This window comes from Sciurus carolinensis, chromosome 13 (assembly GCF_902686445.1).
Source record: "Sciurus carolinensis chromosome 13, mSciCar1.2, whole genome shotgun sequence".
NCBI lineage: Eukaryota > Metazoa > Chordata > Mammalia > Rodentia > Sciuridae > Sciurus > Sciurus carolinensis.
The window spans coordinates 39,728,761-39,744,565 of NC_062225.1; the positions used below are offsets into that span (position 1 = coordinate 39,728,761).

General features: G+C 33.9%; 1 protein-coding gene across 5 annotated transcripts in view; it reads right to left on the minus strand.

Moving 5' to 3' along the window:
• Aftph (aftiphilin) overlaps positions 1-15,805 on the minus strand; it is a 63,416-nt gene that overhangs the window by 11,035 nt on the left and 36,576 nt on the right. For 2 of the 5 annotated variants that reach the window (XM_047522171.1, XM_047522172.1), the window contains 5 exons: positions 13,680-13,806; positions 13,033-13,089; positions 8,352-8,474; positions 3,327-3,387; positions 1,723-1,806 (listed from right to left, as the gene is read on the minus strand). In XM_047522171.1, coding sequence (XP_047378127.1) covers positions 1,723-1,806; positions 3,327-3,387; positions 8,352-8,474; positions 13,033-13,089; positions 13,680-13,806 — 452 coding nt within the window. The other 3 variants (XM_047522175.1, XM_047522173.1, XR_007104614.1) reach the window with 3 other exon arrangements.

A 15,805-nucleotide genomic window follows, 5' to 3' on the forward strand; every position in this document is an offset into this window, starting at 1 on the left:
AGCATATTATTAAAAATATTGAACAGAAATATCTAAAAGGTTCTAAAGTAATGAGGATTGCATTTGACCTTGTTGATTTCACTTTCACTATAGCACTAAGCTTCTGAAACTGCTTACTTTTCTTGCAGCTGTGAACACTGAGACTGATTATTAGATCATTTCTATACTTCTTTATATGGCCAGTTTATTTGTGCTTCTATGAATTTTTTTAAATGAGTTTGAAATGTAAGCAAAAATTAAAACTAAATCAGGATTTTAGGCATCTAAAAGCAAAAGTGACCTCATTTAAACTTGATGACAAAATGAAGCTGAGAGCAAATTTAACATGGGACCCTGATGATTAATTCTTGGGAACAGAGTAATAAGGAAAGTGATATACAAGTTTTGGTTGCTCCCCCACCCCCATTAAGTATTATGAAATGTCAGGCACTCTAGCTTACCCAGGTCATTCCATAAATCAGATATATTTAGAAGTAATTTAAGTAAACAGTAAAATATCAGCTTTAAGTCAAAACCAGACACAGATTTTTTTTTTTTTTGTATGCTTCCAAAATGAACAAAAAAATTATATCCAGGGACTTAGATTTGAGGAATCCTGTCATCATATACTAGAGGGCTTTGGAAATTCCCTGTGACAGGATCCCTACCAGATTTTTTAAAAATGGGGATCCTGGGTTCCTAGTTCACCCTTAGCTGATTGTCGTAACCTTCATCTCCTATCATGGTTCCTAAACTGTTGGAAGTTGGGTTATCTGATGAAATAGAACAAAACCAGCAAATTCTCAGGAACCAGGCTAGCTGTGAAACTGGTCACTAGTGGTCACAAAGGGATCCTCACTATGCATTGAGGGCATTGGCATCTATACAGCACTCCAGTGGCTGCCTAGTGATCAATGGGCATTGTCAACTAGGAATAACAGGGATTCATTAAAATCATATATAAACAAATATAAACATAAAAATGCCATTATAATTTTAATCCTTTATTCAGTTAAAAATGACAAAGTACATTAGTTCTTTGGTCAATGAACTGAACTTTTGCAGGGCTGAATATTAACAAGCACTTCAGTAAGTTTTAATTTCTAGCTTTTAGTATCTCATAGCAATTGTTTTCTACTATTAAATTTGTTAACATTTTTTTTCTTCCATGGAAAACCAACAGTATACTTTTGATTTAAGAGCTACAATTAAAACAATAATAGTTCTATGTTGGACTGGGTGCTAACTCCATCATTCTGGAACCTTATTACATATTTTGCAGCACTAATAAACTAAAATGCTAGAATTTATAAAGGTTATGTTATTAGAGGTACTACAATGTAAAGTTTGAGTACTAAAATGTTCTTAAATCTGAAGTCTGTTTTTTCAAGTAGCTTTACAGAATATGCTTTAAAAAAATAAGCATACAAAATATCACATAAGTAGATACTTATGGGGGGAAAATCTTGCCTTTAACTGTCGAAGGACATTAGGGCTATATTATTGTTAGAAACTACCTCTAGCTCTGCATATTACACTCTGAAAAAGTTTTTCCTTAAAATATCTCACACAAGTCACTTGTAGTCAGATAACAGAAAATAACAACAGATAGATGAAAGAAATGTATTAAAAAGACATTATGGAGAATGCAGTCTACTTGTTTCCTTGTTTATAGGAAAGTCAAGTGTTGTGGTCATGCTTTTAGTAAATTAACTAGAATTGTGGTTTTAACACTCTGCTGACCTGGGATTGTGGTGCTGCTGCTAGAGCTACTGTCATCCACGGGCCCAAAGAAATCAAGGTTCAGAAGAGTGGAACCTCCACTAGCTTGAAATTCAGTGACCGTGTTGGTAGGCAGCCACACAGAAGGTAAGCCAAGGGAGGAGGGGTTATGTGTAAAAAGGGGTAAGACACACACTTGAACATGCAGGTTATAATTAGTAGTCATTACACATTTTAAAAAATAACATTAAAACAATGTGTACAGTAATTAGTTTTTCATTACTAAGGACATTTCTAAAGTAACAATTTAATTCAATGTACATTTTTTCATGTACAATGTAAAGAACGTAACACTTAGTAAGGTTTTAGTTAGGAGTTCAGTTCTTTCAATCAAAACTAGAAGCCATACCAGAAAGACCGAGGGGAAAGTGTACCCGTTAAAGGGAAACAATACTTTAATCTCAACCCAACATTAAATCACTATACATGCCCAAATCAATCTTTTACGTTAGTAATATTGGTTTCTAATTAATGGAGTTTAAAAAAAAACGACAAAGTTGTCAGTTGCAGGACAGGCACCATACATTAACTTAGTTTAAAATAAGATAATAAGGAATGTCATAACTGCCCTACCCTGATGTGCAACCTCAAGCTGTACTGTTCCCCTTTAACTCTGAAACAGTAATCAGAAATAGTATACATTTTTAAAGAAGTTGTTAATAAAAAGCATGATGATTTGACTAGACACCAGACAACAGCAAAAGGTGCATCCAGGCTTTCCTTCAGCACTGTTATTCAATTGGATGCTTTCCAGATATCCTAGGACCTCCACTATAAAGCAAAACTGATGGTGTTTTAGACAATGGCAATGACAACTGCCATTGAAATGATGATGACAGATATTCTGGACAAAGGCTCAAACTTAAGAAGCACAAGGTGCAGGAACAATTATACCTCAGGGTCCACTGAAAATGTGTGATGTGAATACTAGAAACTAGTATTGTGTGTTATTTTAAAGACCCCACATTACTAGAATAAATTATTCCATTTTCAGATTTTTCTTTAAAATTCATAAGCAAAACCAACACTTTCTATAACTGCCTATTAGCATTTGGAGAAAATTTTAGAAAAGGATCATGAAAATCATTCATTTTTCATTTGCAAGTAAGTGCTCTATAAAATATTAAATCTGAAAACTATTTTGAGTCAATAAATAGGGATCCACACATTGTTTTTGGTTAAATAATTGTGCTTTAAAGCAGCCTCGAGCCGTTAAGACTTCGCATTCAAGAAAATTCCATAAATTAAAACTACAGAAAAAATTTTGAAAGAAATCAGTCCTAGCTAAAATATCATTTAAGCTATCTAGATATCTGTAAAAAATAAAGCTTATTTTTGACCTAAGATAAAGAAGCTAAAATTGTACCTTGCTACTACTACCATAAATACTGTTGATAATAGTAACAGCTGGTTTCTTGAGCAATTACTATTTAGAAAGAAAGCCTGAATTTCCAAAGATAAGTTATGTTCAAACAAAAAGGGAAATCAGCAGAGAGAAGTTTGTCTGAACTTTGTAGCTTTCTTAACTCTAGCTCTGGTGCTAGAGGCTCTACGGAGAGACGTACCATCTAAAGGGTTAGTAAGGCCACTGCTACTCCAGTCAAACTGGACGGGTGGTAGAGACTCCTAGAGTTGAAAACCAAAAAATCAAAATTAATCAGTACAGGTTGTAGCAATGTAAAGAATCCTTAATAAACAAAGCGAAATTAAAAACCATTACAGCAAGACCACAAGGCAACAAAATACCTGAAGATAAAAATTGGGGTAATTTACAATTTCAGAAGGTTACCTGCAAATATAATACAAACTGAAATTGCAGTTTATAGAGAGGACAGCTTACTGACATAAAAAAAAAAAAAAAAACCACCTCAGAAATGGGGTTATCTTTACATTTTCAAACAATTTATGGACTGATTCTGTCAAACTTAGCTTGGTTAATAAGAAAATATGAAAAAACTTCATGAATTTTTTTTCATTAAAAAGTGATTAAATTTATTTTAAGTGACTAGTTATTTAAACTTTAATACATAAAATATAGCATATTAGAGAAAGTGCCATACTGAAAATGAGATCTGGGTTGTTCAAGATTAAGTAACCACTAAGAAACTAGTTAAATGACCTTTGTATAATTCAGTTAATTTAGTTGATCTCCCTACAAAATGAGAAGGTTCAAACTCCAAGGTCTCTAGTTCTTTACAATTTTCCACAAAAGAAATTATGAGTCAATAAATGGGACTTACATTTTTACTCAACTTCTGACTTAGCAATTACTTAACTGATATCAGAATTTAATTTTTAATAACGCACTACAAAGAATTTTCATAACCTATTTGACTATACTAGATTTTAAAATTTCATAACTGCCAAATATAAAGGTAAAATAACCAAATGGTAAATATAAAATGGAAAGTAGTTCAAAAACATTTTTAAAATGAGTATTTCATTTTAAGAATATTCTTAAAAGGAAAACTTTTTTTCTGGTTTCTCTAGTTTTGGGATGGTGTGGACAACTTTTAGAAACAACTTATGTTTTTGTGTTTTTTTTTAAGACTTTTAATATCGACATGTCATTTTTTCCTTTTTAAAAATATTCCTGGGTAGGTTTACCTACACTGTTCCCTGTAGGACAGAAGCCTGAGTACTGGAAATTTGGAATTTGGAATTTTGAAAAGTCTAATCTAATAATATAGTTGTTTTGATATAATTGGGATACTATTGATAGGCAAATTAAGTATTTAATTTCCAAAAATCTGGTCCATTTTAGACATTGAGGAAGAGAGTAAAAACCAAGTAAACATTAATATTAGGGGTTCCATGGATAAAAGATGGTTGGGAAGAGTACAGTGTGACTACGAAGGGGGTTTCTTTATGGTGATGTATGTTGATTACAGTGGTGGTTACCTGAATCTACACATGTGATACAGAACTACATACACATATCATACCAATATATCACATTCCTGATTTTTATACTGTACTATAATTATAAGATGTAACTCAGGGAATAGGAGATTTCTCTGTGTTATCTTTGCAACATTCTGTGAATCTATAATTATTTCAAATAAGTTTTTTTTTTTTTTTTTTTTTTTTTGAGGAGGTGGATACTGGGGATTGAACCTAGGGACACTCAGTCACTGAGCCACATCCCCAGCCCAATTTTGTATTTTATTTAGAGACAGGGTCTTATTGAGTTGCTTAGTGCCTTGCTTTTGCTGAGGCTGGCTCTGAACTCTCAATCCTCCTGCTTCAGCCTCCCGAGCTGCTGGGATTACAGGTCTGTACCACTACACCCGGCTCAAATAAGTTTTTTAAATGCTGTTAAAAGCTCAGTTTAAAACCTACCTGGCAAGATTAATAAACATTTAGAAAAGATCCTTTTGAGCTGATCCCAAAGCACAAAACTCTAAGCATTCTAGCAGGTTCAACTTATTCCACTTTTGGATCGACAGGACCTTCTACTTATATTCAACAATGAATGGATGGACAAAACCTAGATAGGTGCAATAACAAAATTTCTGAATAAATGAAGCAAGCCCTTTAACATGTCCTATCTAAATAACATCAAGGATCTGGATGCTAAGAAATGTATCAGTAGTTTGCTGGAATATTAGCTTCCCATAGAGGCATATAGCATTTTGAGGATATAACCAAAATTATAAAAATGGGTATGAACATGAATCAACATTTAGTGGAAATGAAAATAAAAGACTATGTAAGCAAAAAAAAATGGCATTTATAAGTAAGGCAACTCAAAGAAAGCACTGTGATGAAGCATTTTAAAACAACTTGAAGCAATGTGGTATGAATGATTACTGCAGAGACAAAAGCACTAAGAAAACAAGTTCATTACAAAAAGAATGAATATGCAGAATGAAGACAGATTTGGATTTTAGTCCTAGTGGTACCACTAATGTATAATTTAGGGCAAGTCACTCAGGTTTTCAAATATTTTCTTACTGAAAAAATGGAGTATGGTATTAGATAATTTTTTCTTCTAGTTTTAAAATTCTGATTCACAACTAAAATAGTCATATCAAACAGTCCAAGAGAAGTTGTTGCCAGTGGGGACTAGTTTGATTACTCCTTGTCAGAGATTTCACTCTATTGCAGTGAATGAAGTGTGGTTTAAGTATCTATTGAAAGGGTAATCAGTAATGGCAGCATGAATAGTGCGACCTTGAAATTCTGGGTGTAGTGGTGCAGGCATGTTAATCCCAGCAGCTCGGGAGGCTGAGGCAGGAGGATATAATGAGTTCAAAGCCAGTGAGAGCAACTTAGTCAGGTCCTAAGCAACTTGATGAGACCCTGCCTCAAAATAATACAAAAAAGGGTACCACTATTACACATGAACTGCCTTTTCAGGTAAAAGTATCTTAGAAAAAAATACCATTAATAATTATTAATAAGCATTTTAATTCCTCAAAATGGTTATAAGAAATCAACGCCAATCTGAAAACAAAAAAGTCCAACACAACCACATTCAACGTGTATCAAAACGGATAGAATGGGAAGATTCAAAAGCACTGTCATAATGGGAATTATATTAACAGTGCTGTTTGAAGTGGTGGGAGAAAAAATGAGGTACTGAACAGATTTTTCTTGACACATTTTGCTAAGCTTGTAGTACTACAGGATGGAGCTGTTTCATTTGGAAAAGATGACGACTGGGAAGATGTTAACAGTATTACTGCATGACCAAAAAATAAAAACTAAATTATATAGCATGCTAAAGACTAGTGGTAAGAAATATCATTTTATATAAGGAGAATCTTTACAATGCACTTCAGATGTTAACTATTTTGACCTGAATCAGAGGTGGAGCCAAGCAAGGATCATACAATTCAGTGGTGGAGGTCAGGCATCTTGGCACAGAATTATAAATTAACATATGTTCTTTATTACATCATCTGGAATATGTTTTTAATCAAATCTAAATCAAACTATATAAAAAATGACAAGCTGTGAGGTGTAAATAAAATGAAATGCATGAGATCAAAATGCATGAGGTGCAAAAATGACAAACAACAGCTAACTCCAATAAAATATACAATAGCTTATGGGGCTGAACATGTGGAAGTGGTTGGATGGAGAAAGGAAGGAGGCAAGCAAAACTTAGCAATAAATGTCTCAGTAAGAAAGCTCTATTTTCAGTAAATGTCCCAAGTAGTTACCTTCCTAATACCTCAATACTATAGAAATAAAATGTTGACAAAAGTAGAAGTGGAAATATACTATGGGAAATGTAATTTTGTAATCTGCGTAGATAGGGCAGGCCTGTGATAGCCGATAGCCAGAGGGCACTATGAGGGAAATGAAAGGAAGTTAACTAAGATTCTATCTACTGAGATATTTTGCCTAAGCCACCCTGTCTGCTTGCCCAACCATCAATAAAGCCAGGCACTTGTACACATCAGGTTTCCTTGTCCATCAATTTTGTGCCAGTAATTCAATGGATTCAAACAGATGTTTAAAATCATGCCCAAGAATAAATCACAGTGGTATGCAGCAGTAACATTAGATGCTTCTTGAAACAGGTGAGATGTGGACCTATAACATCATTTTCTAAAGTATGTTCTTAAAAATACTGGTTCTACAAAAGTTATGATTCCTTTCTCCCCTGCCACTACAAAAGGGTCCAAGGGTCAAGTAAATTTGAGAAATGAGTTAGAATTAAATAGGATTATTTACTGTATGATTCTTCAGAATCTTTACTGTGTGTGTTGCTAGTTTCCAAGGGTGATTATGAAGGTATAAAAATTATTTCCCAAACTTATTTTAACCTGGAACCTTGCTTTAGGGGACCACTGCTGGGGATTTCTGTTCAATGGAACATACATTTTGGGCAAAGCTATCCAAAAGTATATTTTTGTGTTAAGATACCACTGAAGATGATATTTAAGCTTAAGAAATGATGTACATGGCAAGAACATGGTTTAGAAATGTTAATGTTCACTAACAAAACAATGTTTAACCAGCACTGAGTCAGTTTCTAATTTGATGTGGGAAGAGTAAGCAAACCAAGAAGGCCCATTTTCTCTAGGTAGAGAGGGTAGACAGAGAGGGTAGACTTTAAAATAAGCATACTGGGCTGAAATAAAACCTGTGCTTAAATGTGCCAAAGAAGTAAAGCATAAGAAAGGTAAGACAGCTTTTGTTGCTTTCTAAAATGTCACAGGATTTCAAGACAGACCATAGCAGAGTTGAAGAATTGGTATAAATGCAGTGTTTTATTGTTGTTGTTTTTTTTTTTTTTTTTAATTCAGCACTTACCAGATTTGAGTCAGTAATTATAATCATATAACATTCAAACTGCAATGGACTTTTGAGATCCCTTCTTCAAACTCTTCATTTTATAAATTAAGAGACTAACACTTGGACTGGTTTAAGAATTTATCCACAATTATCTATTTTCATATTGTGCCTTTCTGTATTTGAAAATTAGATAATTTGATCATTGTATTCCAAGGAATGCTAATTAACAATCAAAACCATGTCCATCATCAAATTGAAGTTGTACAGTAATGATAAAGTGCATGTGGACATGTGTCAACATATGCAAAACATATCTATATAAATGTGGATATTTTTACCTGGAATTGATCAGATGTACATGTGTTCATCTCTGGTGTCAAGGTGGTTGTTTGACCAATGGAAGCAATTTTTTCTGCAGCAGAGAGTGGTTTCAATGGTTCCTTGGTGGGCTCTAACATGCCCTGAAAAAAGTATATTAGCCATTAATGAATGGGTGAGGGAAAATCAATCCATAAACATTTTTATAAAGTTACTATATTTCACTAAATAATCATCACCACTGCATAATTATTGCACCCTATTTTTTCAGTACAAAAACTGGTTTATAACTTTATGCTGTACATCACATAGTATAATTCATTTGACTTGCTGCTTAAAAGGTAAGCAGAGTTGCAATGCATACACCATTGACATATGAATGCACATTTGTCTTCTCATGCACTGTGAGCTGGGAACCTAGAATTCTCGGTGCACATGCATAGTCTGCATATTTCCAAAGCAAATTTGTGTAATTATTTTGAGTGTTGGCAGTATTATGGTAAACACATGAGTGGCATTAAAGATGGCATGAAAATGAAACCAATGATAGAAGTGCAGAATCTTTCAATACAGAAGATTAAATTTTGTAGTCTATACTTTGCAACACTGTAGTAAATGTTCTCAAGTGTAATATTTCAACTATAATACACAAATCAATAGCTAATGTGTTAACCTTTTTTTTCCCCAGAGCAGAAAAATATTTGTTACTGTTATGTAGAAATGATGTTCATTCAATTCACAACAGCCAAACTATGGAACCAGCTTAGGTGTCTGTCAGTGGATGAATGGATAAAGAAAATATGGTACATATTCACAATGGGGTTTGTGCTCATCCATAAAGAAGAATTAAATTGTCATTTGCAGAAAAATGTATATAACTTAAGAACATTATGTTAAGCACAGTAAGCCAAACTCAAAGTCAAGGATTGTATGTTTTCTCTCATATGTACGAGCTAGAGAGGAAAAAGGAAAAGGGGTGCGTGCTTTGGGTGAGAACCTCATAAAAACTGAAAGGAGATCAAAAGAGGAAAGGGACCATGGGGGGGAGGGTAAGGAGAAATACTGTGGAATGATATTGATAAAATTATATCATGTGCATGTATGAATATGTAACAATGAATCCCACAATTATGTGTGTTGACTTGGACATTCAATCTTAACATATCCATGAGTATGCATCAATGATGGTTTAGTAATACCAGCACTATTTTTTTCTTTTTTTTTTTTTTAAAGGAAAAAGCTTCACATAATGGTCACATCCTACTTTTTTGTGGGGGTGGATACTGGGGATTGAACTGAGGAGTACTTGACCACTGAGCCACATCCCAAGCCCTATTTTGTATTTTATTTAGAGACAGGGTCTCACTGAGTTGTTTAGAACCTCACTTTTGCCGAGGGTGGCTTTGAACTCATGATCCTCTTGCCTCAGCCTCCCAAGGTGCTGGGATTATAGGTATGCGCCATTGTGCCTGGCCCTACTTTTTGAAGAAAAAAAAAAAAAAATTGGCATAAAATCTACAATGGTGAATTAGTAGAAAGAATGAAGTTTACTTGGGAATCACTACAGACATTCTGTTTACAGAAAATCTTGTAGCATTATAATGGGAACTACTTCACAATTGTAACTTTATAATCAAATGTTTTTGAAGCCAGATCTTATATTTTAAATCAGACATTTTAAAGAGCATAGTTACTACTGTCTCACAAAAGCATAAGTGCAACTTGGAATGATGGTGTGCAAGAATCTAACACTTGTTTTTTTTCGGAGGGGGGTTCTGGGGATTGAACCCAGGAGTGCTTAACCACTGAGCCACATCCCCAGCTCTTTTAACATTTTATTAGAGACAAGGTCTTGCTGAGTTGCTAAGTGCACTGCTAAGTTGCTGAGACTGGCTTTGAACTTGAGATCCTACTGCCTCAGTCTCCCTGGTTGCTGGGATTACAGGCGTGCGCCATTGCGCCCGCCGGACAATCCAACACTTAGGATGATTAAGAACAAAGTTATAGAAAAGGGCCACATTTGTGTGCCCGGAGAAGTGAGAGCCGATTCTAAAACACTCCATGCTATATCGTGAGGTCTACATCCTTTAATGTTAATTTAGAATTTAATCTTGGACTCCAATGAGGTATTTGGTTTTGGTTTGTATATGCAGTGTTGGGAGTTAGAACCCAGGACCTTGTATATACTAAGCACACATTCCACCACTGAGCTACACCCTCTACACAAGGGATCTGAGTTAGTATTTAGTTTCTCAGACTGGCCTGGTAGAGGCAGTGCCATTTCAGATGGGAAACCATCTTACATATTTCAGTGCCTTCATTACAAATCTTTGACAGACATTCTGAATGGGTTATAGAAACTGGGGGAAGAATGAGGTGGGGGATCAGTGCTTCGCATCAACAAAACAAAAAATGGATAATCCAGGCTACTGGCCTGAAGAGTGAAGCATCTACAAGAAATAATACTTAATAAGCTCCTATTTAACAATTAAAGGTTACATCCTGGCAAAAGTCATCCTTAACTGGGGAAAAAAATCAAAGTTGCCAAGTCAGTAATGCTAGAATCTGTAAATTTCTAAAAACAGCTTTCAGAAGAACCCCACTTTCCTATAAACAGGGAATAAGCTAATGAAGGCAATTCACGGATTCAATTCTTAACAATAGTACATGTAAAAGGTCTTAATCTAGCAGCTAGAAAAATGAAAATAAGTTTATGGTCTAACTCAATACTATACTGGTTCTCTAAAGTGCTCTTATGCAAGAACAACATACATACGCCAAACAATTACTAGTGTCACCCAAGCTTCTATTTTAAACCATCACTTAAACCAGTTGTTTTCAAACTGTAGTCTCCAATCAGCAGTTTGAGTGTCACCTGGGAAGTTGTCAGATGTGCAAACTCTCAAGCCCTATACTCCAAAACTAAGTAAGAAACTGGAGGTGGTGCCTAACAATTTATGTATTAACAAGTCTTTCAAATGATTCTGATACACATTAAAGTTGAAATGTGTATGTGTAAAGTTGAATGATGATTTCAGGTACTATTCCTCCAAATGAGATTCAAAGATTATTGAACATTTCATGTGAAATGTACCATGGGAAAAATTTAGGTATAATTAAAATTTGATATTAGAATATGTTTCTAAATGAATACCATCACAAATACGGAGAAAAGATACATTTATATGCACTAAATCAACTTTGAAAATAAGGTTTATAAAGTAAAATTAATAATAAAGGTGATAAGGTAGAAAATTAAAGCATAAAGGTTTAGCTCTAACTCCTCTCACACCCCAAATTACTGGCTAATGTGCTGAGGTTACATATAGGCAATAGGTTACTGCCTTCAGGATACTGAATGAAAGCTCCTACAAATGAAATTCCTAGTTCCCGCTCAGATCATGACAATCTAACAGCAACCACCTCTTGAGTGTGATTCTTTCAGGGGGGAAAAAAGCCAAATAGCCAAAAAGTTAAATATTCTGGATCCTATTGACTTACAGCAAAAGAGAGCATAGGGATAATCAAGCTATTTTTAAAGTACAAGATAACTACTTATGAAAGGCAAAAATTGGCAAGAAAGCTCAAGCACAGAAAAGAAAATTTCATTAAAAAAAGTGAAATTTTATAATTCAATATCAGTTAGGGTTTACTCATGGAAAAAATGATGGAGTCTAAAAGAGTCAAGTTCCATAGCAAATTCACTTTCACATGTGCATGGGGGTGGTAAAACTTAGATTCCATATCAAGTGTTAGTTTTTCATTCTTAAACATAGTATTTTTTTCCTTATTTTCAAGTTATTGGTTAACATAACTTAAAAATTTTGAGTTTGATAGAACATTTTTATTCACCAATAACTCAATGACACACCAAAAAACACAAACATCAATCTTTAAAATGTGATTGAGGCTATATAAGTAACGATGAATATGACTTAGTTTTCTGAGAGTACTTGGCTTATCTGAAAAAACGAAATTTAATACATTTAAAATATTAATAGAGAAACTAAAAACCAATTATGGGTCCTGGTTCATTATTGTTTATTATAATTTGGTATTTCCAAGCTTTTATGTATGTCCATTGCCTTAATATTGCATTATTTAAAATTAGTAACAATTAGATTAAAAAAAACTAAGTTTTCAGATACTTCAGTTTCTAAAAGCAAGTTTAGAAGAGAGTCCTTCAAAGGTACATTTTAAAGTTATAAGCACTAGTATTACTAAAAATAATTTTCAATTTAAAAACAGTATAGGAAAGTTATGTTCAATTCATTCTACTGTCTTTCCTATTCCCAATCCTCCTCCCTTCTCCCTTCATTCCCCTTTGTCTAATCCATGAACTTCTATACTATGCTCATATAAGAATACAGGGACCAGTGTAACTCCACATCATGTTCAACCACAAGAATGGGAACAAAATTGTAATGGGTCGCACCCCATGTATGTATAATATGTCAAAATACACCCTACCATGTATATCTAAAATCAAAAACAAAAAATAAAACTATAATTGAGTACACAAAAATGTCCTGAGACAAAGACCAAAGGGCTTTATGATCTCAAAAAGGATATTTTGCATGTGTGTGTATAAAGATTCCAACACTAAATGTCAACTTACACTTCTGTCATTCTACGTAAGATGATTTTACAAAATAAATGCAGTCACTACAAATATGTGCAGAGACACTTCTTGGTACTTACCAATCCTGCTGCATACATGGGCACTATAACAGGCTGCTTCTTATTGCCCGTGAAGAGCTAAAACATGTGTTAGAGATAAAGAACAGATTTAGTCTCCAAAATATACTTACAATGTTTTATTACATACATTGTGAGTGATTAATTAAATAAATTGTTAAATTGCCCATACGGAGTTTTAAAAAATCTCCTAGTTTCAATTCTCTTTTTTTGGGGGGCTCGGGGGGTGGTAGCGGGGATTGAACTCAGGGGCACTCAACCACTGAACCACATCCCCAGCCCTATTTTGTATCTTATTTAGAGACAGGGTCTCACTGAGGCTTAGTGCTTCACTTTGGCTGAGGCTGGTTTATAAACTCACGATCCTCTTGTCTCAGCCTCCCGAGCCTCTGGAATTAAAGGTGAGTGCCACCTCACCCTCTTTTTATAGTTAAGGGAAAATACTGAAACAACTATTTTTAAAAATGAGAAATATTTCTTGGAGAAACATTTAGGTAGATGGATGTTTAAAAGTTGGAATACTTAAATAAATAAAGGAACATTTAAATAAACTAACTTTTTTTCTGAGGAATTAGCTTATCATGGCTTGAACAGAAGTATAAAATTTAAAAATCATTTGAAAGGATTTTTCAAAGTACTAACAAACTCACAATGTTTCGGGTGTCTATTCCCAAGGAGCACAAAAGTTTCTTGTTGCTATGGGAGCCGCCCCACTGATATCTCAAGCCATGTGCATCATGGATATCCTGTAGTTCAGTCCACACATCCAGCAGTTCTCTGCAAAGACCATAATAAAGCCACCAACAACAGGTTATTCAAAACTTTTCACTATGAATTCTACTTTTAATATGACTAAGACACACTATACATTCCAATTTACCTTTACGTAAGTATACAACAGTTATGTGAATGAAATCAAGAGCCAATACTTATTAGAAAAGTAACTAATTCATATGAAACAGTATGCCAGTACTGAGTAGAAATGTAGCCTTTTATTATAAAATAAAAAGAAATCACTCAGCATTTCACTACCTTAATATAGCTATTTAATATTTATGTTTTCTCCTTGACAAATCTTGATCTACAAATACACACTTGCAATTATATCATATCTATGCTTTTGTATTTTTCAGATTTTAAGCATTTCCTTGTTTACAAATGTACAGTAGTTCCTCTTTAACTGTGGATTCACTTTTGAGATTTCAGTTACTCATGGTCAATCATGGTTGTAAAATATTAAAGGGGAAATTCTAGAAATAAATAATTCATAAATTTTATATTGGGTGCTGTTCTGAGCATTTATCTCATTTCACTTCATCATATAGTTATTGTATCATCTCACATCATTGTAAAAGGTGAGTTCAGTACAATAAAATATTTTGACAGATCAAACAGGCACAGCTTTTATTACAATACATTGTTATAATTGTTCTATTTTATTATTATTATTTTAAATCTCTTATCATGCCTACCTTATAAATAAACCTTTACCATAGGTATGGATGTACAGGGAAAAAAACATAGTATATATAGGGAGTTTAGTATTTGAGGTTTCAAGCATCCATGGAGTTTTTGGAACATATCACCTGTGGATAAGGGTGGATTACTATGACTTTTTCAACTGCTGTGTAATGTTCTATTAGGTTGATGCACAATTATTTATTTAGTTACAACCCTATAGTTCTAAGGTTTTGTTTTGTTTTGTTTTTTGTGGTTATGGGGATTGAACCTAGGGATGCTCTACACCCCAGCCCTTTCATTTATTTTATTTTATTTTTTACTTTATAGGGACAAGGTCTTGCTAAGTTGCCAAGGCTATCCTCAAACTTGCAATCCTCCTGCCACAGCCTCCTGAGTTGCTGGAATTACAGCTATGTACCACCATGCCAGGCTTGGTAAGTCGTTCTTACTGTTCAGTTTTTAGAAAGTTAATGACTATCTTCCTGTATCTTATGGTGTATGTATTATTGTATGGTTGTACAATTTCCTTAGAATAAATCATGTGGAGACAGATGACTAAATGAATCCAAGAATACAAATTATCTATATATATAGCATTTTAAAAAAATATACACAACTAAATATTTTTAAGATGCACAATATAAAACTTGTTTTTGTCCCTTCTTTTCTCAGAAATCATCCCAGAACAAAAACCAAGTAGCAAAACATAATCTCAATCTTCCATGAAATAAAGGGACACTTAAATCCTATATTACAAATACTGGGAACACAGAGAGGGATGAAGGAGAAGTAACTGATTTAGTTAAATAGAAGGAGTGACCTACAGAAGGGGAGGATGCTTAAAGAGGCAGAGAAAGATAAAATGCAGAAGAACAGCCTAGGAATAAAACTTTAAAATTAAAATGAGAAAGTCAATCTAGACCCTTTAAGATCTAATAATTAACAGGAGTTCCCAAAAGAGAAAATAGGCAATTGACGAGGTAATAAAAGAAATGCTCAATACTCAGTAGAAGTCTCTAAATTGAATGGTCCTTCCTTATGGTCAGTCCAATGAATGAAAAAAAGACTCTCATCAAGATACTTTGTTGTAAAATTTCAGAACTTCAGCAGCAAAAAAAAAAAAAAAAAAAAAAAAAAAAAAATCTCAAACTATAAATTCAATGTGAAAGTAGAATAAAATAAAATTCTGTCTCCCAGGTATTTTTACCCCCTTCAGGAGGTTATTAGAAAATGTGCTCCACTAAAATGGGATCTGAGCAAAAGGAAGTCTCAAGAGAACACATGCGTAAGAGGCCTAGACAGAAACCATTCTAGA